General features: G+C 41.4%; 1 protein-coding gene and 1 long non-coding RNA gene across 6 annotated transcripts in view; one reads left to right on the forward strand and one right to left on the reverse strand.

Annotated features, from left to right (window-relative positions):
* On the forward strand, nucleotides 1-24,712 carry LOC108878270 (uncharacterized). 4 transcript variants are annotated; one of them, XR_007814407.1, is made up of 5 exons: nucleotides 541-1,305; nucleotides 3,429-3,531; nucleotides 11,580-11,798; nucleotides 21,696-21,835; nucleotides 23,832-24,712. It is a non-coding gene; the product is annotated as an uncharacterized LOC108878270 (long non-coding RNA). The 4 variants fall into 4 exon arrangements; XR_001960209.2 differs by lacking the exons at nucleotides 3,429-3,531; nucleotides 11,580-11,798 and adding an exon at nucleotides 1-517 and having other exon boundaries at nucleotides 1,157-1,305; XR_007814406.1 differs by lacking the exon at nucleotides 11,580-11,798 and having other exon boundaries at nucleotides 549-1,305.
* Nucleotides 19,329-26,645, reverse strand: part of fam172a (family with sequence similarity 172 member A) — a 156,549-nt gene continuing 149,232 nt past the window's right edge. For both annotated transcript variants that reach the window (XM_018668786.2, XM_051074982.1), the window contains exon 11: nucleotides 19,329-21,829. In XM_018668786.2, the coding sequence (XP_018524302.1) occupies nucleotides 21,669-21,829 (161 nt within the window). In that variant the 3' untranslated portion in view covers nucleotides 19,329-21,668. The remainder of the gene's footprint in view (nucleotides 21,830-26,645) is intronic.

Below are 26,645 nucleotides of genomic sequence, written 5' to 3' on the forward strand. Positions count from 1 at the left end.
GAGGAGAGTGGGGGGATTGAGAAAGAGAGAGAGAAAGGGAGAGAGACCTCACTCATTAGCATTCCACAGCCATGGACTAAACGCTGACAACTAACAGAGATATCCAGCTCTACACCACTGCATGCATTTTCCCCCCTTTGTCTTCTTCCCCTGGCCCTTCATTTCCAGCGGACAGATCTCTCGTCACAGCCAACACATTTTTATTTATGCCTTCTCCACTCTTCTTTTTTGCACGAATGGACCCCGTGCACAAGAGAGAAAACCTTCCAGTAAAGCAGAGAAGAAAAAAGAGGGAGGGAGAGAGAGAGAGAGAGTAAGAGAGTAGAGGGGGAGTGATGTTGTAAAAGCTGTGCAGAAGTGACAGCGCTAAGCACACTGGCTTTACTTGGGAGAGATACAATTGTGTGTGACTTGACAAAATAGAAGTGGGAGACGTTTTAAATTGCAACCTTAACTGCTATTATTTAAATATTTGAGGATTTAAAAAACTGCAGCCTGTATGCTTCATTATGAGAAGGTAAATGATGATGATTTTATTTCCAATCCAAGTAGTAGGTCAATATTTTTCCACTTAGTTGTGGACATTTGGTTCCATTTAGTGTCACAATTGCAGAAAATATCTTTAAAAGGTTTGTCCATCATTAAAGCTGTTATTCACGGCTTCAGCATAGAATAAAATAAACACAGAGAGTCAATAACAAGAGCAAAAAGTAAATTCTAAATCTCTTGACCATGAAAAGTTAAAGTTCTGTTTTTGATGAATGATTTACAATTTGTGTATTTTAGAAACTAAACCTATTTTTGGAGGAATAAATGAAAACTTTAAAAGATTTGAATGAGTGATAGACCGAGTACCAGTGACATTATCTGGACAAGCTCCTTTTTTTTTTCAGATGACTATATCTTAATATGCGCTCGAGTCTTGCCCAACAATGACAGCTGTTCATCTGATAGTAACTTCTTTCCAAGTTTTCTCCCCTCCCACCCCGGGGCCCCCGGTCTCTGTCTTGCTTTGTTGTTTTAAAATATGCATGTCTCTCCGGAATGCCAGTCACGGGTCCAAACTTTGTGTGTCCCAACCTCCCACATGATGAAATGATCCTTTTAAAGCGGGCTCAATATGTCTCAATCTGCACTCCTCTTCCCTTCTCTAAAGCTTCTGGGTTCGGGACACAGCCCAGAAATATATTAATTAAAGCGCACTACGACAGACTTTTTTTAAGCGCTGGGGGAAGAAACGGTTGGATCAAGTCAAGCTCTGTCAACGACGGATGGATGAAGATTCACGACAGGAAAAGAAAAAAAGTAAGGCTCATTTTGACGGTCTCTCTCGCTCTCTCTCTCCCTCTGTCTCCCCTTCTCCTCCTCTCTCTCTTTCCTCTGTGTGTGTGTGTGTGTGTGCGCGCTCGTGTGTGTCTGTCTGTGTGTGTGTGTGTGTGTGTCTTTTGCACAGTGTTCTTGTGTGTTCCTCGGACTGAAACGGATAAAGCCAGGGGGAGTGAGTGAGAAAGAGAGAGAGAAGTGTGAGAGAAAGGGGAGGAGGCATATATACGTAAAAAGTGAAAGAGGATGGACGTGTGTCTGTGTTTGTGTGTGTATCTGTATATATGCATGCGTGTGTGGGGGGGGGACAGTGTGCGTGCTTGTCACCAACAAGAAATTAATCAGCACGTGGCATCAACCTCCAAAAGTGCAAGTTTTCTCACTGGTGTACTATATATGTAGAGTATGTGGACTTTTGTTTGCATGAATGAGGGGTGTTTGCATGTGTACGCGCGCGGTTGTGCACATGTATAAATGCTGTGTGGAATAAATCACACTACCTACCAGGAAAAAGAGAGAGAGAGAGGGACCCGGATGGTCGGAAAGGAAATGCTTGGTTTTAAAGGGGAAAAGCGTGAATCGGATGTAACAGAGTGTGTTCAACTCAAGAGGAACTTCTAATTCCTTCTGTTAAGTTTGAGAGGCTGTGTGTATGTTTGCGGCAAAGTGATCATCATGAAAGACAAAGCAACTTATTAATAATTGATGTAATAATTGTAATAATTAGCTGTTAAGTTGGTGGAATTTTTGGGGGGGAAAGTTGGAGCTGAAGCCAGTTAACCTGTTGCTTCTGGTCCAAACGTAACAGCAACCTCAGTGCTGTCATAACATCCCATGAGCCCTGCAGCATTTCATCCCATAATAATCCACCCCTCTTGAAAAATGTAAACAGGACCAACAGTGGGAGTCACTGGGAGATCTGCACAAACAAATTGAATTTAATTACTGTGCTCATTTATTAAACTCAGATAGGTTTTAATAGACATCCCAACAGTCCGATTATGTCAACATATGGGAGGCCATGCAGCAAGGCCCGGGCTTACATACCTGATAACGCCTGGGCTTTTCAGCAATATTTACGGCTTCTCTTTCTAATACACTCCAGATGGTGTGTGTGTGTGTGTGTGACTGTGCCACCGCAGTCAGCGAGCTCCTCAATTTTTTACTCAGCAGCATTTTGTTGCAATTACATCAATGCTGAGACAGAATTTATTGGTGACCCATTTTCGCTGCTTTATATGCAAAAATAAAAAAATATATGAAAAAAGAAAGAAAGGAGAAGGAAGAAAAAAGTTTTGGCCACTACTAAGCTCTGCTTTATTTGCATGTGAAGTTTTTTTTTTTTTTTTAAACTGCTCTGAAGTTTTCTTTTAAGAGAAAAAAATATCTTTAAAAAATCTCATTAAAGTATAGGGCTCAAATAGTCCCCACTTCATGGTTTGATGGATTAATATGTTATGAAGACAAAACACACAGGCCGCATTCATGCCTGACCAATCTTTGTTGTAGCCTGTGCGTTTTTTTCCCCATCCACTCACTCAGGCAGAATAATGCTTGTAAAGATATAATCCACTGAGCCCATACCCTCTGTAGTCCTCTGCTATATTATCCACTGACAATAAATTGGCAAGCTTTTTAGCAGGTATCCAGCCCTCTGCACTAAACACATGTGAATGTCATTTGCTGAGGATCTGGTTAATAGACTAATTCCGTTTATGTTTTATTACTATATTAGGTTTAGCATGACATGATGAAAGCACGTGTGCCTGCTGTAGAATAATTCATTTTTTCTGGGTGCATTTGTGCAGATACAGATAAAATTATCATCTGAATATAGCAAAGCAAATCTCGTATTGTGTGATTATTTTACATCTGTTTGCATGAAGTAAAGCGTGACAGATATTTTGCTGTGGACTAAGGCTGCTACAGAACTGTCATTAATAGACCTATCTATCTATCTATCTATCTATCTATCTATCTATCTATCTATCTATCTATCTATCTATCTATCTATCTATCTATCTATCTATCTATCTATCCAGTGTTGTGTTATAGACTGTTTTACTGTTAAAGTTGCAGCTCATATTGTTGTTATCTGTGTTTAGCTAGATTGCTCGGAGAGGCTGCTGTAGGTCTATTATGATTGACTGAAACGATGCATCGAAGGGTGTTTTTCATCTGTGGCACGGAGAACCACTCCTGACAGTGGTAAGGTTTCCCATTGACTCCCTTTAGTCTCCATGGTTGATGCTCTCTCTCTCTCTCTCTCTCTGTCTCTCTCTCTCTCTCTCTCTCTCTGTCTCTCTCTCTCTCCCCCTCTCCCCTCAGCCACCTCAGAGGACATGCGGCATGTTGATAAATACATGTCTTTTTTTTTCCATCTTACTCAGCACCATCCATCAAATTTGTATGTCCATGTTACACTGCTGTGCTTAAGGGAGGGACGGGATGCCAGTAGTCGTGCAGAAACACACTCTAAATCGTCAACAAGGGATGTATTGCTCTCTCTCTACACAGAGACTGAATAATTACTTGATCATTCGCGCTGTGCTCTGGTCACGTTAACGTGGTGAATTGTCTTAAGTCGGGCTATGCCAGGGTTATGCTGTTTGGAGATTTAGAAGTGGTCTTTCGCTGTGCTCTGTGGGTTAATAACCTCTTCACGCACTATAACCACTGTGTTTTGATCCCAGTAATACGTTGGATAGAGCGTTTCTCTGGCTTGCCCAGGGCTTGGACCACTCTACAGAAGACCAGTCGCCCTGTGGTTGCAAACTCTTTGTGGCCCCACATACCGCCGCTGTGATTATAGAAGTGCCTCCTCTCCCTTGTTAAAGGAGCAAAGCTCTAATCTAGCCTCTGTGTCGCCCCCAAAGCCAGCGTGCTAGAGTGGAAATGTGCGTACGTGCGTGTGTGCGCGCGTGCGTAAGAGTGAGTGGGGGTCGGTGGGAGCGAGAGAAGAGGGGAAGGGAAGGGTGGGAGAGAGGGAGAGCAAATAGGAGGGGGGTTATAACGGAGTGGCCCTTTCCTTCTTTTGAGTGACACGACCCCTCTCTTCTCTTCAAAGGCCATGCAGAAATAAACGCATCTCATTTGAATGGCGATTTTTTCTTGGTGGTATTTCACAGCCAAGATTTCTGGAATAGGAATGTGTATTCTTTTTTTTCTTCTTCTTCTTCTTCTTGCAATATTGAATTCGGGAATGGTTCTGGTGGCGGGGTATTCAATATTCCCATCTCTCCACATGCAGCATTCTGCAGCCAGTGTGGTATTTTGTCCATGACTACACCACCACTACCCCCCCCCACCCACCCCCCACTCCCAACACACACACACACCACCCCGTCCAAATTCATTTGCATCCGCTGATGATATCAGTAAAGAATTGCTGGCACCATATGAGGCAGGGTGGGGGAAGAAGGCTTATTTGGATAAAACTGGACCGCAGAGTGGACACGGCCCTAAAGGTCAGTCGCCCATTCATGTCAAGGTGGCAGGGGGTGTGTGTGTGTGTTGGGGAGGGGGGGGGGTCGGCATGGGATTGCCAAAGAGGCTTATTTGAAAGCGGGCGTATATTTGAGGCAAGGGAATGAAAAGGAGTGGACCACAAAGCTCGTCATACTTCAAATACGCCCCGTCACATCTTCACTCGTTGCTTTCCACGCAGGCGGCGGGTATATAAGGAAGCTGGGGTCTCAGCACCGTGGCATGGCCCTGCAGAACGTGCAGCAGAAAATAAAACATGTGGTCCGTAAAGTGGATCACAGAGGTTTAGGTGCACAAAGGAAGGAGTTTCCAGGGTTCTCCTTCAGTGGTTTCCCCTGATTTGTGCAAATAAAATACTGGATGAATTCAAATAAGGAAGGCCAGTGTGGTTGTCAGAAAGTTCCTTTAATGCAGCTGATGTGGAACATTTCATGTAATCTCGCGGTGTTGTTTACAGCACCATAACGCTGGGGAGATAGAGGAACCTTTCTAAAAGGATTCTTCGTAGAACCAAAATAAGGCTTTGCCAGGGACCAAGCCTATAATTTTCTGATTACTAGACTATGTGCTACAATTTTGGTAATAGTGCAGAATGTCAAGGATTTACTTCTCAGGAAAAAAAAGAAAAGAAATAGAAAAAAATCGGGAAAAGTATTAATGTAATGTATTGTAACTGAATGATACACTGAACGCCATGAGGTGTTCAAATATTTGAAGCGTTTGTTTTATATTTTTTATATAAGGATTATGTCATTTTATATCAAGCTCAGGGTTTTTATGTAATAAATCACCAGTACCCGGATGACCATTACACTTGGTGTAGTCTCCTCACCAGAGAATAGTAAATGATGTAAACAATACCACATAATGGCAGAACACGTAATAAAAGTGCTAATGTTTTTTCTCATTAATTAATAAATCGATTAATTCACTCTCCTGCCACACACACACACACACACACACACACACACACACACACACTTATCACTTCATCATTATGTATATATAATAAAATTAGGTGAGGTAAACTGCAGTGGAAGGAGCCACAATTTCATTATAATCATTTCCAAAACTATATTAGTGGCCCAGTTCTAAGTGTGCTCATGCAGTCTAAACTTTACTCTCAGTGTGGAAGCTGTGGGGGGATTATTGAAAGCCTTAACCGAGCGAAAATTGTCACAAATTGCTGGTTGTCGAGGGACGAATGACAAGATAACGAATATGAGAATTTTTGCCCCTGACACCTCGGTTCATATATCATTGCAAAAGCCTACTAATCACTCACACGTTGCCTTTAGTATTATTACACTTCAATGTCATGTTTAAGTAATGTGTCAAAATTGGAAATTTAGATTTATTTTACCTCCCAGACCTAAAAGAAAAAAATAATAAACAGAAACGATTTTCTGTATTTGTTAATTTGGCTTGTGTAGGTGCACTAATTAAATAATTACACAAGCTTTTCAGTTTGCAGCAGTCGCTGATGTATGAGATTAATACTTGACACGATGTTTTTCTAACCTGTGCAGTGATGATGTGGACTAAGATGAATAGTAACATGAAGAATCCGCCGGCTGAATGAAGCTTGATCATTTTAGATATATAGCTCTGCATTGATTGCTGCACTAATAGTGCTTGTGCCCCTTACACTCGCGATCAGGCTTTTACCACTGCTATCATTATTACTGCTTATATTGTATGTGGCTAGAGCTGCTCTCGCTGTTATTGCACTATCATCACCAGCAATGATGTTACAGGGATGACAACTTAGTTCTGTCTTTGTATATGAAACAATGGGCTGCGGTGAGGATGAGTAAGGAAGATTACTGAGTGGGTGAGGATGGAAGAGTTGGAGACATATTACTGACCATTTTACACACGATTCTACCTTTTTTCTTTTCTTTTATTTCATGTGGTCGAAAACCTACCTCTTAACACCTCTCAGCAGCAGCAGAGCATATATATATATATATATATATGTATGTGTGTGTGTATATATATATATATATATATATATATATATAAAATTGATTCGCAACTATGCACTCGACAGAAGATGTATTGTTTGCTTGTGGTACACATACACATCCCCAGTAAAACGCTGTGATGGAGCTTGAGAGTGATAGTATCGATTGATTTTGTCAAGTGGGGGAGTCGCCGGCCGCTCTTACCCCCTCCCTCACCCACTTTGACATTAAAAGTTCTCCCATTTTCAGCTTTGACCACTGATCAGCTGCTTTGCCATCTCGACCCCTCTCGGATGCTCATTAAAATACGATCCGGTGGCAAAATAAAAAAAAAAAAAAAAACAGCAGACGTTACACTAACACTAATTAATCGATTTGAGCTGGATCGTGTATTAATCTTGTACAAATGGCAAGCTTCCATAGCAGGCACGGCAGGGCTTTGGGATCGTGCGTGATACACAAAGTTTTTTTTTTTTTTTTTTTTTTTTTAGTGTTTGAGAGCGCTAAACCGCGGCGCTTTGTTGTGGCGTCCCTCCGCGCCCCTGTGTGCCGTGTGCGTAAAGACAGCTTCTCTCCCTCTCTCTCTCCCAGACCCTCCATGCTGTTATTGTTTCTACCTTTGTTTGCTAGATGGCGCTCTGCGTTGTGGGACCCTCTGACACAAGGACCGCCTCACACCCTCTCTCTCTCCCTCTCCTCAGCACTGCTCTCAGTCCACCGCACAGCACAGAGCAACGTATCCAGGGCCATTTTTTAAAAGCAGGAAATTTTCAGCCGCTGCAAACCGACTTTAATGCAACCCCACCGCTGTGAATAGTGGGGGAGTTTTATAATTGCCTCATCCTATGTCGACTGTCATTTTTTTTGTTGGTTTTGCTAAGCTGTGGAATCACATCGATTAAAACCAGCGATCAGTAATGCGTTTAATTTTAATGCACACTGATAATAACACAGACTATAGCACAATATTTGAGCTTCAGATAATTAATTGTTTGTTTTAGCAATGTAACGTTGCAGAACGTATACACTGGTTCAAATTCAAATTATGTTGAAAGGAATAAAAGGACTTAAATGATCCATCCTCAAATAAACGTCTTATTAATTTAAATAAAGGCAGGCGAACTCAATCTGTAGATGCAACAGAGAATTAAGATCGACTGCAAAATCTATACTGCAGAAATATTTAACATTATTTTGGCTTCGCAGAAAATATTAAGAAGCTGTTAACTATAATGACACAAAATGTATCTGAGAAAGGCAGCAACGCAAAACAGAGTCTGTTATTTACGTTAAAAAATATAAAATGAACGAAAATTAACCTTCATGCAATTTTGTAATTTTTATGATTTTTTTTAAACAATCCAACGATCATCTGTCTGACTTTATAATCTGTTTTAGATTGGTTACAACCAAAGGGGGGGAAGAAAAGTCCATTGTATTGTTTGCTGAGTGGCCCACTCTGCTCTAAAATATACTGCTGCAGTTACACTTTCACTAAATAGCGGCTTGTCGGTGTCTGACGTTGATGAATGTGCTGGAGACTTGGAGAGCCTTTTACAGCTGTCTTAAAAAGCGCCGTGGCCCCCCAGACCAGCCACAAACAGATCAGGTGCAGGGGCCTTAATACGGCAGTCAGTGACAAAGAAACACGCACTATATACACACACGCGCGCGCGCACACACACACACACACGCATGGAAAGAGCCACTGCTGCACTGAAAAGTAAATGTTTTTATTTCAAAGTCGAGTTTCTGTTGACTTGAATCTTAATGATGTAAACTAAAAAACAATACCACTGTGAGATGTTATTTAAAGATGTGGCCGTTTGCAGAAACATGTGTGGAGAGATTGACATTTTAATGAAGATCTAATTGTTTTTAGTTTATGTTGATAGCTTTATATCTGTATAATGATCTCCAACTGTAACTCTTGCATTTTAACCATCTTTGAATTTGCCAGTAGATCACTGGACAGATCCAGAAGATAGATTTTCTCTAATGTGGCTGAAGATGAACACAGTGCAAGTGCTGCCCATGTGGGCTGTGAATGATGGTTTTGGCTTTTTTTCCCCCCTCACTGTGGCTTCATCTACTCCTCATATGAAGACATCAAAAATACAAATGTGAGCTCCAGTATTGTATGTAGAGTCAATCTAATTATTATATGGAAAATATTTTTTGAGTATGTCAAACATTTCCTATGGAGAGTGAATTTATAGTAGACTTTAATGCCAGGAGAGTGATACATATTATATCTCACTAGCTGAAGTACTAAGAAACTTTCATACCTGTTACAATAAATAGATGGGGTGGGGGGCTTAAAGAAAACACACAAAAGACATAGACAATAGTTATACACACAGAAGTTACAGGAGTTGGACCTTACAGGGAGCTTCTAATCTAACAACGGGCAGGGTTTCATTGTTGATTGAGCTGTATTATCCATTTGTTCTAGACACCCCCTCCAACACACACACACACACACACACACACACACACACATAGAGTCACACTTCCTCCCCCGTTAGATCCTGGGTGGTGTGGCACAGCAGGTTAGCTTGTACTGTATACGAGGCCTCTCCACCTGCAGCACCCCCCACCCCCCCCACCCAGAGGACTCCAAACCCAGTCAGGCTTCACTCACCTCATTCCCTCCAAATCCACGTCTGTCTCCTCGCTGCTATTTACATGAGTTGGCCTACACTTGGCTAACACGTTATTAGCGAGCGGGGGGGGGGAGAGAGAGAGAGAGAAAGGGAAGCAGCATTTCAATTATTTTTTGAACAATGGGCATGGGCCCGTCATACATTTTGAGTGTTTGAGTAAGGCTCTCTTGGTATTTGTTTTCCTCGACTTAACAAGCCATCATCTCACACATGCATATAGAAGTGAAATAGCTCAGAGATCCCGCAGGCAAAGGGCGGGTTGCGGGTTCAATTAAGGTGGAATAATGCATGGGGACAAAGCGTATGATGACCTCGATTGAAATTGATCAGAAAACGCATTCACCAAAAAAAAAAAAAGAAAGAAAGAAAAAAGAAAAAAAAACCCAAAACACACACACACACGCAGTAGCCCCCTTTGTTTTGACTTAATGCTACCTCTTTGTATCTGCACTGAGGCCTATCTGCCTCTCTGAAATCGCAAGCTACTTTGATTCTGGCAATAATTCCAATGCCCGAATATAAAGCTAAGAATTTAATACCACCCAAACTATGTCTAGACTAATTCACTCCATTTTTTGACATTCCTTTCTTTCCTTCCTTAATCGAATTTGCCACATTTAAGCTGGTGTGTGGATTTTGAAGCATAAGCAGCCATTTGGGCTCTATCCCTGGATTGACAGAGAATACGAAGGTTTGTCATAATTTCTTAAGTAGAAAACAAGATATTTCACCGCCACAGTGGGATTTTAACGAATTAAAATATCTCACTGCTTGCCTGTGATAAAAAGGTATGGGATTGAGGCGCTCGCTTGTTAAGTAACTTGCTGTCAGTATAGTTAGCAGTGCTCTGATATGGACGGTGGCTGCAGAGCCTCATCTCTTGGGGTTTTAATTAACAAGCTGTCTCAAAGCTGTAGAGCTCCATCAAACAGCCCCTTTCTCCCTCTCTCTCCCTCTCTCTATTTCTCCACCAGTAAATCCTCCTCCCGTCAGTGCCTTGGGCTCTCTCTCAAACTTTAGACATTCTGGTTCCCAAATCAACTTGTTACCACAGTATGTGCAGCAGCTGATAGGGTGTAACTATTCTGAGAAGATTTGCAAAAATATAAATTGCTTGTGTTTTCTGTTTTCGCTCGGCATCTATTTACGTGCACTGATGCGCACGTCTATTCAGCAGACGTCCGCATACTGTACGTGTTCTGTTGGGTTTGACTTCAAGCCCGACTGAACTGTTGCTTTCTCCGTAGTTCGTGAGATGGAGAGATGACTTTCGCTGCTCTGGTAAAGTGGATGAAGTCTTTCAATCTGTTTCACAAATGTGAGATTATGCACCTTTAACCTGGAAAACATGTTCTGAATGATGTTTAACATACTTTACAAAATCAAATTTTCATTGGAAAAAGTCAGTGGTGTAATGTAACTCAGGGAAATGTTCAGACTTTTTACTCCACTACATTTATCTGACAGTTAGTAGTTATACACTGTTAAATTGATAAAGTGGCCAACAGCCTATTAAATGGTTAAAATAAGTGTCACCTCCACCTGCTGCAACAGTAAAACGCTACTTAAACATTAGTCGGTGCATCAGTAATAGTTATGTATATAATGTACATAACGCTCACAGATGCATTTTTCTGATTTGTGAGTACTTTGAGTACATTTTGCAAACAGTACTTATCTGCTTTCACTTACTTTTTCAATGCAAATCTTTTAATGGAGGTTTTTAATTTATGACAGTAAATGATCTGAATACTTCAACCACGACTGGAAAATTCAACTGGAAAAAAGATTCAACTTTTATATCACTTGGTTAAATGTGGCCAGTTTGAAATTCCAGTTAACAGAGTAGAGTTTAAGTTGTCCAGGTAGGAGCCTGTTAACCCCGGGGAAGTCGTGTAGGTAAGGATGGGTCCTTTAAGGATAAAAGCATAAGATAAAGTCATTGTGTAAGTGTAACTGAGTATTGTTTACATAGGCGGTTGGCGCAACAGTCTATGTAAACCGCCAACCTCTTCTTGATTTACCACAGTATTATAGAGTGTAAGCACTGGCTTCAGAGAAGATTTGTCTTTTGGTGAAGAAAAAAAAATCTCTCTCTCTCTTTATCTCCCCCCCCCCCTCTCTCTCTCTCCCTCAGCCTATAGTAAACTTGGTGCTGGGCTCCCACCGTGGCCCAGACGGGGGTAATTTGATAGCAAGGCAAGGTCAAGACAGTGCGCTGTCCATGGTGCTGCGGCGGGGCAGGCTGGATGTTATCATCAAATTAGACAGGACAAGTTTCAAATCGATGCCACCCCCGGATGTCTGGAGACCGCCAGCAGTCGGAGTTAAAGTCCTAACAAGTCCCCCCTGACAGGTCAACACCTCAACACAAACACACACCTCTGATGCAGCAGCCTACAGGTCAGCAGCGCTGTGTTGGCGAGATAAGCACCAATCCCATTGAAGGCTCTAAGTGAAATATAGCTTTAGGTCCACTGTTATTCTGCGGGCCCTGTATGAGACCCGGGCAGCTCAGGTTGGATGTCATGCTTTTCTCAAGATTTCCCCTCGCACTTGAAGTTCTTGTGCTTGCCGATTTATTTGACAGTCTTCATTTATCTGTGTGTGTGAGGAATATCAAAGCCACACTCTCACACACATCTCCGTTTATTATGAAAACAATCCATGGACACGCAGTTATGGAAGGTTGAAAGTTTAGGTAAAAACAGAACTTTTTGGATAATTTGTTGGAGTGTTATTACAATCCTATAAATATTAATATTGAATATAGCTGTAAAGGTTGCACGGTCAGTAGCCGAGACGTAAACAATGTGCTTTTCATCTCCACTAGATCAAAGAATATAATGTTTTATGTATCTTTTTGATCCATAAAATGCAAAAACTGCCTATATTTGTAATATTCAGATAAAACACGATGTCCTTATGAATTGATTTTCTTCTGCACTCTTGTTGCCTTAAATGAGTTGCATTTAATTTGTTAGAGATTCTGCAGACTATGGAAAATATTTTAGTTTTAATTGGATATGTTTTTTTTCTTGTAATCAGACTGAAATAGTTACAAATTCCCTGTTTTAGCTCGATTTTATTTGTTTTGCTGCAAGTTTGCTACCTTTAAAATGTTTTTTTTAATTATGTCAATGCAGTACAACTCTCTTCTATTTTCATTTTTAATTTTAAGACTGCATTTTCAAATTCTCATTCAAAAATAAATAATTGAGCCTATGAATAACCTGTAAAATGAATTATCTGGACATAGGTGGAATAGTAAAACTGAAAAGTTGGACTTTATCTCTATATACATTATATGTATTAAGTAAAGAATAAATGCCATTAGTAACAATCCATTTGTGAGGAGTTGAGAGGGGATCTCAGAGAGGAGTGAAGAGGCCACTGATTAGAGATGCTGCCAATCTGTCACCACCTGACAGCTTTTGCTGCAGGGATAAACAGCAATAAAGTAGAGTTGGCCGCTGTGTTGTTAACTTCACACACACATACACACGCTATCACACGCGCGCGCACACAGCTCGCCACCGGAGGAGCAGGTAAATTCACTCAACTCCCCCCACCTCCCACCCCCTCCTCCCCCTCCTCGCCTATCATCGCCTCTGTCTCCCTCTCTGCATGTCAAACTACCCCTTCCTCCCGTCCTTCCTTCCGTCAGACTCTCCTCTTTTCATCCTCCCTGCTGACTCAGGTAGCAAACACAATGAGGACCTCAGCGACAAGAAAGAGAGCCATTCAACCGGATGGAGAGATTGTGAGCGAGAGAGAGGCAGAGAAACGTTATATTTGAATGGTTGATAAAGAAATGAAATAGATGGGAACAAAGTCTTAAAGCCGTCGGGATGGGAGGGAGGGGTTAGGCATCAGAGAGCAGGCTGCAAGGTGACTGCAGGCCCTTTAATAACACAAGTATATTAACTCGCTTAACCACGGAGATTCAAAATGAACTCAGCTTCACTTAAGGGGCCCTGCAAACCATGAAATGCACATCAAAACATACACCTGCCAATCCCACCACCTATATCCCTCCAAGCCCGCTTCCTCCCCCTCTTCTCTTCATCCGAGCTGTCTGTCATGGTGTGGCCCGGCTAATTTGAGTTCATTGGATGGCAATAACTTCATTTAGACCTTCATCTCTTTTTGGGGTAGATGTAATGAGGATGCAGGGTGCTGCCAGTGAAAGGCCGATCCCTCAGTAATAATAACTTGGATCTTATTCTTACCCCACGCACTGCCGTGTTTATCCTCGGAGGGCTGCGTCCACATGATGAAACTCATCTATAATGTGTGATTTAATATCGCGTTGCACTCCTTTTTTTTTTTTCCTCAGAGATTTTAAACCCAAAAGAGAGGAGACGGTGGGTTAGAGTACACTGCAAAAATTCAGCCTTTAGTCTTTACTGAACTATTTTTCAAGTGTTTGTTTTTTCTGAGAATGAAAAAACAAACAAACTGAAAGCTGAGGTTATCTCACTTAAGAGCAACTTTTTTTAAAAAAATAATATGCATCAGCAACATTTTCCAGACATCACTAAAGTTATTTGCGTTTATTTTTAGAAGATTTCCAAAAATATTTAACTAAACAACATGTGCTGAACAGGTGAAATGAAATGGGAAATATTGACTCATTTGACTCTCTTAAACAACTTTTCACCTTTTTAAGAAAAAAAAATGTAAAGAAAAAATATGTGGCTAATAAATTGGTTCAAGGGCTTTCTTTTTCTTTTTTTAACAGTGTAAGTGAAGGCCTTGTCTCTAACCACCAACTAATCGATATCTCTCCAGCTCCAATGCGATATTGATTCAGGGAGGATTGTACTTTAAGGATTTCTGGAAATACCTCATTATTTCGTTGCTTTAAGTGCAAGAAAATATTTTTTCACAGTCGACCTCCTTTGATTTATTAAAATAAGACCTCATCGATGACAATACAATTCTGGAGTTGTTGTTAGTACTAATGCACAGGTTTATGAGGAGAATTGATGTTTTTTTTTTCCTCTACAGAATGAACCAGTGGGGTTTTCCAATGAAAACTCTTCACTTCTTTTTTGCAGACAAACTCTCAGTAAACTTTTAGAAGACTTTATTAAAATTCTAAAAATAAAATATCTAAATATTTATTTTCGTTTAATATTAATTTATGCATAGCAGAAACTGCAGTCACTTCCTTTTTGGATTCGTATTTGGATTGTATAATTGTTGTTTTTTTTAAATCACAACCATTTAAATGTTGTTCATAGGCGTCCTTTATGATAATGGATTATCCAGGAGGTTTTGAAATAATTAAATATATGAATATATATCTTTTGTTTTTAATGAAGTTGTATTTAGTTTGTTTACTATTAAGCTCTACTATGAAAATTAGTTTTATATAGTGTTTTTAAAATAATATTATCTAGTTTAGTTTTTATAGTATTCCATTATTTATTATAATATTTTTAATGCTGGTTATTTGTTCGGTATTATTCTAAATATAACTACTAAAGCATTTACTAATATTGAAAAAAAAAAAACAGTTGAAGTTCCTGTGAATTGTATTATTTATGATAAAATATTGGTCCAGTGTTAGACCTTTAACAACACAATTTGTTTTTAAATCGATTGGATAAAAAAGGCCTTGAAATCAACTGGTTGTAAAATGAAGAGTAAATATAGTGGATAAACTTTTTTGGAGGTAAAGAGGGACTTGTGACTGAAACTTGTGAGCAGTAAATTTACTCTCTCTTCAGCTTTTGTGAAGAAATCATGGGAGAGGTTATGTCGCACACAACAATCAGAGTCATTTCTTTGATGGCTGAGTGTGCGTCTCTTACAAAAAGACAAAAACACACACACACACAAGTGTGTAATTAAAACTGGCATTTGTCAATATGATATTTGAGACTGGACAAATTACAGAGTGCTAAATAACACACATTACTGGTTCTGAGTTTGCAGATATCCAGTCGCATTTTACAGCCTGAGAAAGGCCCCGATCACAGGCCTACCTAGAGCCCCTTCATCTTCACTGCCATTCATCAAGACAAAATGACCAATTTTCCCCAGTAAGTCGTCGGTGGCCTGTTAAACTAGGCCAATGAGCTGTGTTATACTTCCTTTCCTCCCTCCTTCATCACTGCTTGCCTAACATTGCTTCCCTGAAATCATCAGAGTATAGCCCCAAATCTTAAAAGTCAGAGCCCATTCTTCAAATGTATTGCATTTCAGAGGGTGTTTTTTTTTTACTGCAGGAGTCTTTAGGCCAGCAGAGTATCAGAGGAGGTGTAATTGAGGGGGCGGTGAGGGGATAGAGTAGCGGTCCGCTTGAAAGCTGCTATTAAAGCCAAATGGACTGAACACCGTAAAACGGCTCTGCCAACAGCTGTCCCACAATCGGAGTATTATATGCCAGGATCCTCAAGCACGCACCACGCACACATTAGGGCCACGCTGCTGATGTAGTGGCTACTTAGAAGTATTAGACAGCAACGGCGAGAAAAGAAAATACCAACGAATAACCACTAGAACATCACGGTAATATTCGTATTATATTCCTATAGGGACTTCAGCCCAGTAGTGTTTCTTGGTGATTTTGGTCTCTTAAGGCATTTTTCCTTCTCTCTACAAGCCCCGCTCTTCATATAATAACCTGGGGAATTGCAATTGTGCTGGGATAGCCGGTTTGCTTTGCATATTTCCACACATTATGGTTTAATAGTGCTTTTTCATAGGAGCCCCAAGACAGGTGAGAGCAAAGGCAGAAGAATAGCGTGTCATCCTGTATGTGTCTCTCTATATTACGTGCTTGTGAGCGCGCGCGCGAGTACAGCAGGCTCAGGATATCATTATACAAGTTTTGCAGAAGTTCATTTGTTGGGAATTGTTCCCTTAAAAACTTTTAATGGCAGGGTGTTTCTCTGCAGTTGTGCATAAGAGAAATATATATATGATGTGTTACATTTCGCACATTAGTTGATCCAGACTATTAGAATAAAGTATACATTTGCATGTTTTCTACTACCCATAAGAGGCCCGGCAACCCCACCCCCTCCCCACTCGATGCAACACCTGTGCCCGGGCTAGCGCCTTTCAGCAGCGCTGCACCTTCCTCGCCCTCCAGAATAAAAGCCCAGTCACACCCTTCCCTTAAATGTGATGTCTGCGGACCCGAGTGTTGTCTCAGTCCGAGAGTCCTTATTAGAATAGAGAAGGAGAGAGAGGGCGATTGAAGAGGAGTTGTTTCCACTGGATTAAATGGATTCTCTGCAAGTCAATGAATATGTAATGATGTCTAACGAAACCGGCCACTGAGTTCTGTGCTGCTCTGGTATACAGGCCCTGATATTAAAGACCTCTTCTGCTGGGGGAAAAACACAGTATAGAGCCGGGGCAGAGAAAAGAGGGGCAGAATAGGGGAAGGGAAGAAGGGATACAATCTTGAATGCACCTCCAAAGCTTAAGCCAGACATTCTCTCCCAGTCAATAGATGAAAAAGTATTTGCTCACGTACCCAGAGAGAGAGAGAGACAGGGAGAGAGAGAGAGAGAGAGAGAGAGAGAGAGAGAGGTTGGTTGGGTCTTTTTGAGGCAAGGGTGGGGGGTGAATTTACATTTTTTAAAAACTGCTTTGGAAATATTGTTTCTGATAAGCAGTCATGCCAATAAAGTAATTGAATTGAATTGATAGAGAGGAGGGGAGAGGGAGAGAAAGAGAGTTCCTCCACCATGATTGTTAAAGATATTTTTCCCTTAGTATACCCGATAAAACATTGATTGTTGCAGTTAGTTGACCCGTAAAATTTGGGGGTTAGTTTTCTCCTCTGAGCTGAGCATATAATTATGCAAATAGTGATCTGACAGTGATCCGCTGGAGGAGTGCTGAAGGAGAGTGTGTGTGTGTGTGTGTGTGTGTGTGTGTGTGTGAGGTGGGGGCTGTCAGAGGGGTGACATTCCAACTTTGCCTAATGCCCGGTTCCTTTGGAAAGAGTTCATCTTCTGCACGGATGGCGCGCCTATCAGAGTGGGCCGGAGCAAGCAAGCGTGACAACAACTCTCTTAAAGTAAAAATTGAAATATCAGGCTGGGGCAGCATAAGGAGGTTCCCCAACTTTATCATGTCAAGGACACCCCCCACCCCACCCAACCCACCCACTCAAAAAAAAAAAAAAAAAAAAAAAAAGACGAAAAAAAAAAAAACCTGACATTACAGCACAGACCCCCCATTTGGCAGGATTTCACCCTAAAGCTCCGCAGCCGATGTTATTTTCTGTTGCAGATATGATTCAGTGTGGAGCTGTCTGTTACCGTCTGTATACCGCCAGTTGACGACAATAGCTGGGAGAGTGAAACCTATAATCAAATCAGTCATACCTATTATATATTCACACGCTGTGCTAACTTCTAGCGAGTTAAAAAAAAAAGAGAGAGAAAGAAATCAGACTGATTTCTCATGTGGGGAATCCCTCCTTGGGGAGAACTTTTGGGAACCACCGCGAGATTTTAAACCAGCACCCCGTAGACACGAAGAGACAGATACATGTGACAAAGTGATGCATGAGTGATCAGTCTGAATACACAGGACCCATCAGAAAATCACTTTAAGATAAATGGGGTGTAGTTTCTGTTTAGACAAATGCTTAGAAACAGGAGCACGTACGCCTCCAAATTCCAGACTTGTGAAAAGTTTGCTCTGCATTGGAGTGGATGGGTGTGAATTAAAGGATATATTTTACCTAAACTTACTTTACATAACTTTTAATGTCGCCATATAATAGCTTAACAGATAGTGAACAAGTCTCAGGGCGTGAAATAATTCCTGGCCGAAAATATAATTTATTCCGCTGTGTATTAGTCGTCTGCCTTTGATGATAAGTGACTGGAGGTCATAATTTATGGCAGCACCACATCATCGCTTTGGGCAGAAGGCAGGTTATTTAATTAAACTCCGAAAATTCTCTCCATTGTAAGAATGGACATTTTCTTTCCCAACATCATAGAACTGTTAAGTTATATATATCCAAGGGAAGTTGTGAATCCATTTTTAAGACAGAAAGTTGAGTCCAGTTCACTTGTGTGTGTGTGTGTGTAAGAGAGAGAGGGAGAGAGTGTGTGTGTCGGTGTGATTGAATGCCTCTCTTTAATCAGCGGTCTGACACGGCGTGAGGGGGACTCGCCTGGTTCCACTTGTTGTTTCGGGGGTTAATGGAAAAGATTTCTAAAGATTTATTGAGGGGGCGTTTAATGACCTGATCGGTTTCACCGTGTGAAAACAAATGATGCTGTAAAACCTCGCTGAGTTGGAGTGGTGGCTGGTTGGGTGGGGGGTTCACTTTGCCAAAATTAATGACCAAAAAGAGGGGCATTACTGTTTATAGTTTGTTTTCCTTTTGACACACTTCTTACTGTCGATATGAGCAGTTTAAAGATATCGCTCAGAACAGCCTGACCTGTAGGACGTGTTTTAAAAGTTCAGCCCTTAAAACTTGCGTCTGCCACTCTCAACTTAAACTGGACACTGGAATAAAGTGAAACGAGTTGTTTGACAGTTTAGAAAGGAGACAAAAGATAGTCACGTTAGGTGGTCCTCCCTCTCGGTCAGATTTCATAGATGTCATGTGAGATGATGACACAGGTCAGTTTTCACTTGGTGCTCCACTTTCCCGTCCCGCTGCACTCACTTTACATCTCTGTCTGTCTTTACAGTCGCACCGGATTTTCTAGTTCTGGCGATTAATTTTTTCCCACACATCTCTTCTGTGCGCTATCCTTCACCGACAACCCTGTAAAAGAATAATTCTGATGTCTTGCAGGGAAAACCTGAGGAAATAAAAAGCACAACAAGACACAATAATAATAAAACAATCAACAATGAAATATGAAAATGTGTACAGTTTCAAAACCAAGATGCAAAAGTTCGTTTTATTTGCTTTTGACAGGTTTAATGGGTTAATTGCAAAAAATGAAATCAATCATGTTAAAGTAGAGTAATTATTGAGCTGCAGAAAATGTCAAATCATTTTTAAAGACAGTCGTTTAAAACCGAAATGGATCAAGGAGCACGAGAGAAACACTGAGAATATAAGAAAAATCTGTGACCTGATAGGACACTCGCGGTTTCATAAAATCAAAAGGCTTGTACTGCGATTAAAAAAAATACAGGCGTGTTTCTTAAACCAATACAACATATAAACCATCTGCAAAAAATATTGTCTTCAAGAGCAACTGGCAAAATTAGTCCCCTTTTATTTGCAGACTGTGCTTTGGATTTAGGCTGCTCTTACATCTTTAGTTCCATTCACATATGGCTTGCTGGATATTATTAAAAAAACAGTGAGCAGAGTCTTGTTTATTCCTAAGGCAACAATATACAAATTATGGAGTGAAAAATGAACTGATTGTAGCTGAAAAGCAGAAAGATGAGCAATGGTATCTTGAAATGAAACTCATCAAATCAAATAATAAGCCAACTTCTTTGCTGAAACCTGGAGAGATCTGAATCAAATTAAAAGGAAATTAGGCCTGCAACCATCAGCCACAGTTGTCTCATTACAGCAGAAAAGATAATCCACAAAAGCCTTAAACCATACACACAGTAGGCAGGAGAGGCAGGATTTCACAGTGTACAAGTTTAACAATGGTAACGATTTGAAGTTTCAAAAAAAAAGAAAAAGTATACATTTGAGAATGTGTCTAAGGTATCATAAGATTTAGTATTCGGTTTGAGTTTTTTTACTAATGTCATGACACATTAGAAATGTATTCCATTAAGCCTTGAGTGGTTTATAAAACATACGAGCCTTATGGAAAAAAATTTATCATGTTTGTGTCACATAGTCAGATTATGTGCAGCTGAGCAGGGAGCTGACTTTGTCACTTCTAAGTAGAAGACTACTTTGGTGGAAGGAAAAAAGGGGGGAAAAAATAGATATGTTACACTTCTCTAACATCTAAGGAAATATCATTCAGGCTTAGAATAATATTGAAATCTTGGATTTCCTGACATGTGTAAGGCGATATATTGAGGCTTTATGAGTGTTGTGAGCTGACTTCTGGCTCCTGTTAAAATGAGATATCCCTCAAACCCATTTTGATGCTTGACTTTAAGTGATTTTAAATATGCTCAGTGTCCTGAATTTTCCATATTCAGCACTGGTTGTGTTTTGTTTTATTTGTTTCATCACATTCAATCATCCAGAGACATCAATTTCAAGGATATAAAACTGAAAAAAGAGATATATGTTTATAATAAACACAGAGAGGTGGACTCTCCACAGTTTTGCAAATCAAACCCAGAGATATTCTAAAGTAAACACATACAGTTATGAGAAGTATTGGCTTAATATTAAAAATCAAATAGTGTGAATGAGAGAGTGCATTCAAATTTAGCTCAAAGCTGAGAAAAAAAAAGAGATCTCCATTATCCAGCACTGCAATCCCAGAAATACATGGGTTAGAACCACATTTTACACAAAGTTGAATGAAAAAGGTCAGGATTAAAAGCTAACTGCATGTGCAGAGGAGTTAAAGAATAAAGAATAAATCATAAAAACAACACCCAAAAGAAACCAGCTAAGAGTGTGTGTTCACGCTTTCTAAAAACATTTGTGGTGGGTATGGGCTGAAAAAAAACTTAAGATGGGCATTGGCCACGCTGAAATGATAGTGAGTCTTAGCAGAAGATTTCAGACAGCATGAGCTGATTTCAGGATAAGCAGTCCAGGCTTTGGGACCAGGAGAGGGGGGAGAGGGAGAGGAGGGAGAGACTGAGCAGTGCAGACTGGAGGGCAGGCGGGGCATTAGCTCAGTTCAGGCTGATGTCAGGACAATTAGAGGTGCACCACAGCGCATTGTGCACAGCGCCTGTCAGCCTTAATCTCTGCTGCCGTGGCCCGTACCCGCAGCCAGGCCACAGCCCACGGGAAGCACTAACACTCAGGCCCATATTGCTTTGACAGTTGCGCTCATCTAGAAGTAATGCAAAACGTTACTGTGATGTATACATGGTGACCCTGTACTCTTGTCTCTTACAACAACAAGGCTATGTGTGCGCAGAGCCAGGGAGGGCTGGAAGGGAGAAATGACGCTCAAGGAGAAGAGTGAGTAGGAAAGATGGAGGATACTGAGGGAGAAAGAAAAAAATAGCAGAGAGGATCAGGGAACCATAGCCTCCCTTTCTGCATTCCCCCCCTCTGATCCCTTGACTCCCTCTCCTCTTGTTCCATGTCACTGTTGTTGGTCCTCTACAAATCTTGATGTCTGTTTTTAAGGGAGCTGCTGCGTGTGGTGACGGTGTTGGGGGTCTCTTCTGCCGCCTCGTCCTCTTTCGCCTCCAGGGCCTCACTGAAGAACCTGAAGATGGACATGAAACTCATCCAGGAAGTCAGCTCATGCCTCTCTGTGCCTACATGTAAAAAATACACACAAGACACACACGCACAAACATAAACAGGGTTTACAAAATATTTACTTGCCGTAAAAGTTGCAAGCAAAGAAAGTGCAGATGGATCATCTTACATTATTAAAAATGTAGCTCCACAGCCTTTATATCTGCTGTGGCAACATAGAAGGTGAAAATGAATGAACTCCATTAGATATGTATGTAGATAAGATGTTTAGTCTCTTAAGGCTCTCCACTCCCACAATGTATTGTATCTCTCCCTGCAAGCCAAAGGCCTTATGCATGAGAGCCATGACAGCCTATGACCTATTAGTCCAATGGGACGGCCTTAATATGTTATCCAAGTGGATACCTGATAATCAACACCACTGCACGTCCCTCTTTCCATCTCAGGCCTTCCAACAAAACTAGAGTTATGCACAATGGGCGCACTAAGTGAAACCAGTGGAGCGGTAGTCATTCATTCTAAAGGGCTGATTGAGGAAAGGCAAGACAGAAGCTGGAGAGAGGTAACTAACGAACATATCAGGTGGTCTGGCGGTGTGGGGGGAGGTGGCAGTGCTGGGTTTCCCTCTGACCTCCTCCAGGTTAGGCAGTTCCCAAGTTGGGGTCACGCTGAAGCTTGAAATCTGGTACACACGCCTCAGGTTCCTTAGGGTTAGGGTATCACAGTCCGGCTTTTTAGTTGGATAGCTTAAATTCAATGGCAGCTTCTCCTACACCAGCAAGTCCTGCTACCTCGTCTCTGCATCGGAGCATCGTTGATGAGGACAGATTATGGCTGCAGCTTCTGCCCGACTCATTTCTACTCCTGTTCACTAACCATTCAGCGCTAACAGATAATGGCTTGTTTCTGCGGCCGCTGGCTTGCAGCTCAGCTGCTTAGCAACACAACTGTAACTGGACTTGAGAAGCCATATTGAGGTGCCCTCTTGTTTTCCCAGAGGGAGAATAGGTTTGCCACGAGATGATATTAAGAGTTTCATCCCTTGATAGATGGATCTAAGAAAAATTTACATGTGTTTACAGACAGAGGGATAAGTGAATACAAGCCTGGCAGTAATGGGTTTTCTTTTTTGAATCTTTATTTGCACACTTAAGACTCTTTTTTTTTGTTGGGACCTGCATTTGTTTATAAGATAAGAACATTAAAATGGATCCTTGCAATTTCCTCAGGAGGATTAAAACAAAGGATAAGCTTGGGGTTGCCTGAAAATAACTAGTCCCAGCAGAAAAGGGTTGAAAACCATGACCCTTACGGATGAGTCAAATCAGTAGTACATTAGAGATACCTCTTTACCTCTGCTCCTTTCTTCAGTGCCTTTCTCCATCCTTCCTTACTTCCCCCCCTTCTCGTCTGTGTACATTGTATCGGCTATAAAAACCTAGACTAGAAGGCCGCAGGGATACAATTAGGGGGCACCTTAAAGGCTCTCTCACCATAGACAGGCCTCTGATGACCACTGCACTGACCCCATGTTTATTAGATTGACCCCTGCCTGGACGCATTAATGGAGATGGCGTGCGTACACCTGTGGGTGTGTATGTTTGTGTGTATGACTGTAAGACCGAGGGTAAGTGTGGGGTCTTGGGCTGAGAGTGGATTTGGGTTCAGTTGCCAGTGGTGTGTTTGGTTTGTGTGTAATTTGTGTGCACGAGTATGTAAGGGGGGTTCTCGATCACTCTGAGATAAGGGACTGCGCTGTGTGCTATATAGCAAACCAGACTGCAGTCGGTGCCTTGGGTCAAATTTACTGGCCTGGCAATCATGGGAGTCAATAACCCGGCACTCTGAGTGACTCTGCTACCTGTGTAGGGCTCAACATAACACCCATCCCTGGAAAACAAAGACACAGCCCTCTCACACCTCTAATCTATCATTTATATCCAATTTGAGGCACTGTGATCTTTTTCCACCTCCTCCTCCTCCATGTCCCTCTTCTCATCGGTCTCTCCCTCACTAGTGTTTTTACTTCTGTTTTGTCCTTTTTTTCCTCTCCTGCAGAAGCAATCAATGGTGCAGCGCTCTCTCGTTCACCCTGAACTGGCGGTGAACTCCTGCGGAACGCCGCCAGCCTCTCCACCCTATCCCATCGCAGTTCGGGGTCACCAGGGGGGCGTCTCTGTGCCAATATGCAGATGAGACTGTGCCCCTCCAGTGACTCTGGTGTTAAGATCCACCCCTCTATATGGTGGAGGCTTTGAGATGAAGTCCAATCCCCCCACCCCACACACACACACACACACACACACACACACACACACACACACACACACACACACACACACACACACACCCCACCCAGACAACACTCACACACAGAGACATAAACCCACTCTCACATTGGCTTAAATAGGCCTTTAACAGCTTTCGTCCTCTCTTCCTTTAATAGCCAAAGTGTGTCGAACCTAATGGATGTTGTCAAAGCTGAGATGTGACCACTGATTTAGAGGAGGAACCCCTATGACCAGGCTTCACTAGCCACTAAAGATGGGGAGAGAAGGAGAGAAGGAGAGAGAGAGAGAGAGAGAGAGAGAGAGAGAGAGAGAGAGAGAGAGAATTACCTCAGCTATGCCACAAATCAAAGTAATATCTTTAAAAGATGTGGGGATCGATGAGGTGTCATCTGGCTGTATCTCGTGTGTAAAGTGAACGCATAAACAGCCAATGAGTTCTACTTTATCCTCAGTTTTAGTTGCTGGCTGAAAAAGTTTTTCAGCTGATAAGCAGATTTTTAACATTTTTTTTTATGGCCAATTGATTTCATGTATTGTTAAAACAGGATATAACAGGCAAACAGCTCCTCCATTTTCAGGATTTTAATTATAACTTGTATCTTGTATTTAATTGATCAAACTTTGACAATAAAATACCTTGTATATTTATGTGTGCTTTCTTGCATTAACTATGAATCAATTAAGTTGCATGCGCTAATTTTAACAGGTTTATTGTAATTGCATTAATCCAATAAAGTTTACTGTAAATGCAATAATGTCCTCATTTATTGTAAATGCAATAATGATGTTACTGTGAGCTCCATAACATTGGGTATTGTCAAGGGAAATACAGCGAAAATTTCTCCTTACTTTAACAATGTGTTTATAATTAGCATTAGGCAATGGTAGGCTTAACAGACATTATTACTGGAAGTAGAATGATGACTGCGATAACCTTCCATGATGATGTTTCACTATAATGCAGGGAACACCAGGTATAGGAACAAGGTCTGTGGTGAAAGCCGTGCTCTTTGCTCAGGTCATGGCAGAGTTTCAGTCCGTGCCCTGTGTTTGACCATTCTAGGCGTGTTGTCTGAGCCTGGTGAGGCTGCCTCATTATGTGACAGGCAGAGGAGAGTATTTGATCCTGGATATTTAGCCTCCTCCTCTCTGTCACAGCCACTGGAGCCCTCTCAAGGTAATTGACTGACTGTTTGATCTCCCTCTGACTCTACACTGCTACAAGACGCTGACACACACACACACACACACACACACAGTAACACATTCATCGCTCGCAAGGGTCTACCCCTGGATGGCACACACTCACACATACATTCACTCACCAATGTAGCACATACCCGCTGTACCCTCCCCCACAACACCAAGAAATCCAAGACATGCACACACAGAGAGATCCACACACACACACCGTTGTTATCATTTGTGTGCAGTGAGGTGAGGGAACAGAGGAGGAGAGTTTTGAGCTGTTAAAAAGGAAACAAGGAAACTCCTCCATAGCTATGGGCCATGCTTTCTTCCCTCTGCACCAAACGCTGCATGCTGTTACAAATGGTAATCGGCTCTGATTGTCACAAATTTCAAAACAAACGCTAGGTGACTGAAAAGCCAAAGTGACGCCCCGAGTGATACTCCGACAGAAAGCCCGAATCAAAGCATGCCGACTATAATTAGGTTCCATCTGGGCTACATTATTTAAAGCCGCACCAGTTAATTGCTTGTGTACAAATGGCCTATTTTATTTGAATCAAACTCTTTTTTTGTGATTCATAATTACATTGATATGAAGGGGGCCATATCTCTTTACCTCATTTATAATATAAATACATATTCAAATTATTAAGAGGACTTTGAGGCAAGGGAAATGTAAAGTGATGATACTTTACTATGTGTGAATTTAATTTCTTTAAACAATTATGGGTGTTTAATCAAATATACTGACATTTGGGTTAAACATTTAATGAGCTTCAATTAAAAAAGGAGATGAACAATGATATAATCATGAAGTGAAAATTACAAAAACATAATACCTAACAGGACTGATACTCATGATATTATTGTATGCAGAAGCAAACATTTTCTCATTTCCTCTTGTCAAAGTTTTCATCAAAAATCTAACACAAACAGTGCATTTTCTTATCGATTTCCTATCGACCGTAACCTGAGCTTTTGTTTTATCTCCATGTGAGGCAGAGCATTGCGTCGTGGTGCGGGCCCTGGTTGGCTGTAACCTTAGCCGGGCTGCTGTTTGTGGAAACTATCTGTTGCATAGATCTGCGGTGGGGAATCGCTATCTGTATCCTGGTTGTCAGATGATCGGATTTCCGCCCCTGACGCTCTCTGATATTAGATGATCTTCTGTGGTGTGTGTGAGTGTATGTGCACAGTGTGTGTGCAGATACTGTGTGCTTGTGTTAGTTCCTATGTGTCTGGTTATCCATATGAGATGCATGGGTGCGTACAGTCAGTTATGCTTGTTGTCATGTTGCTTGCCGACATGAGTAAAGGTCAAGGATGTCATTTTGTCCCATGTGGCTGTCTGTCTGAAGGGGGCAGGACATGTTGCCACTGGAGACGAGGT

The sequence above is a fragment of the Lates calcarifer genome, linkage group LG13 (genome assembly GCF_001640805.2).
Source record: "Lates calcarifer isolate ASB-BC8 linkage group LG13, TLL_Latcal_v3, whole genome shotgun sequence".
Taxonomy (NCBI): domain Eukaryota; kingdom Metazoa; phylum Chordata; class Actinopteri; family Centropomidae; genus Lates; species Lates calcarifer.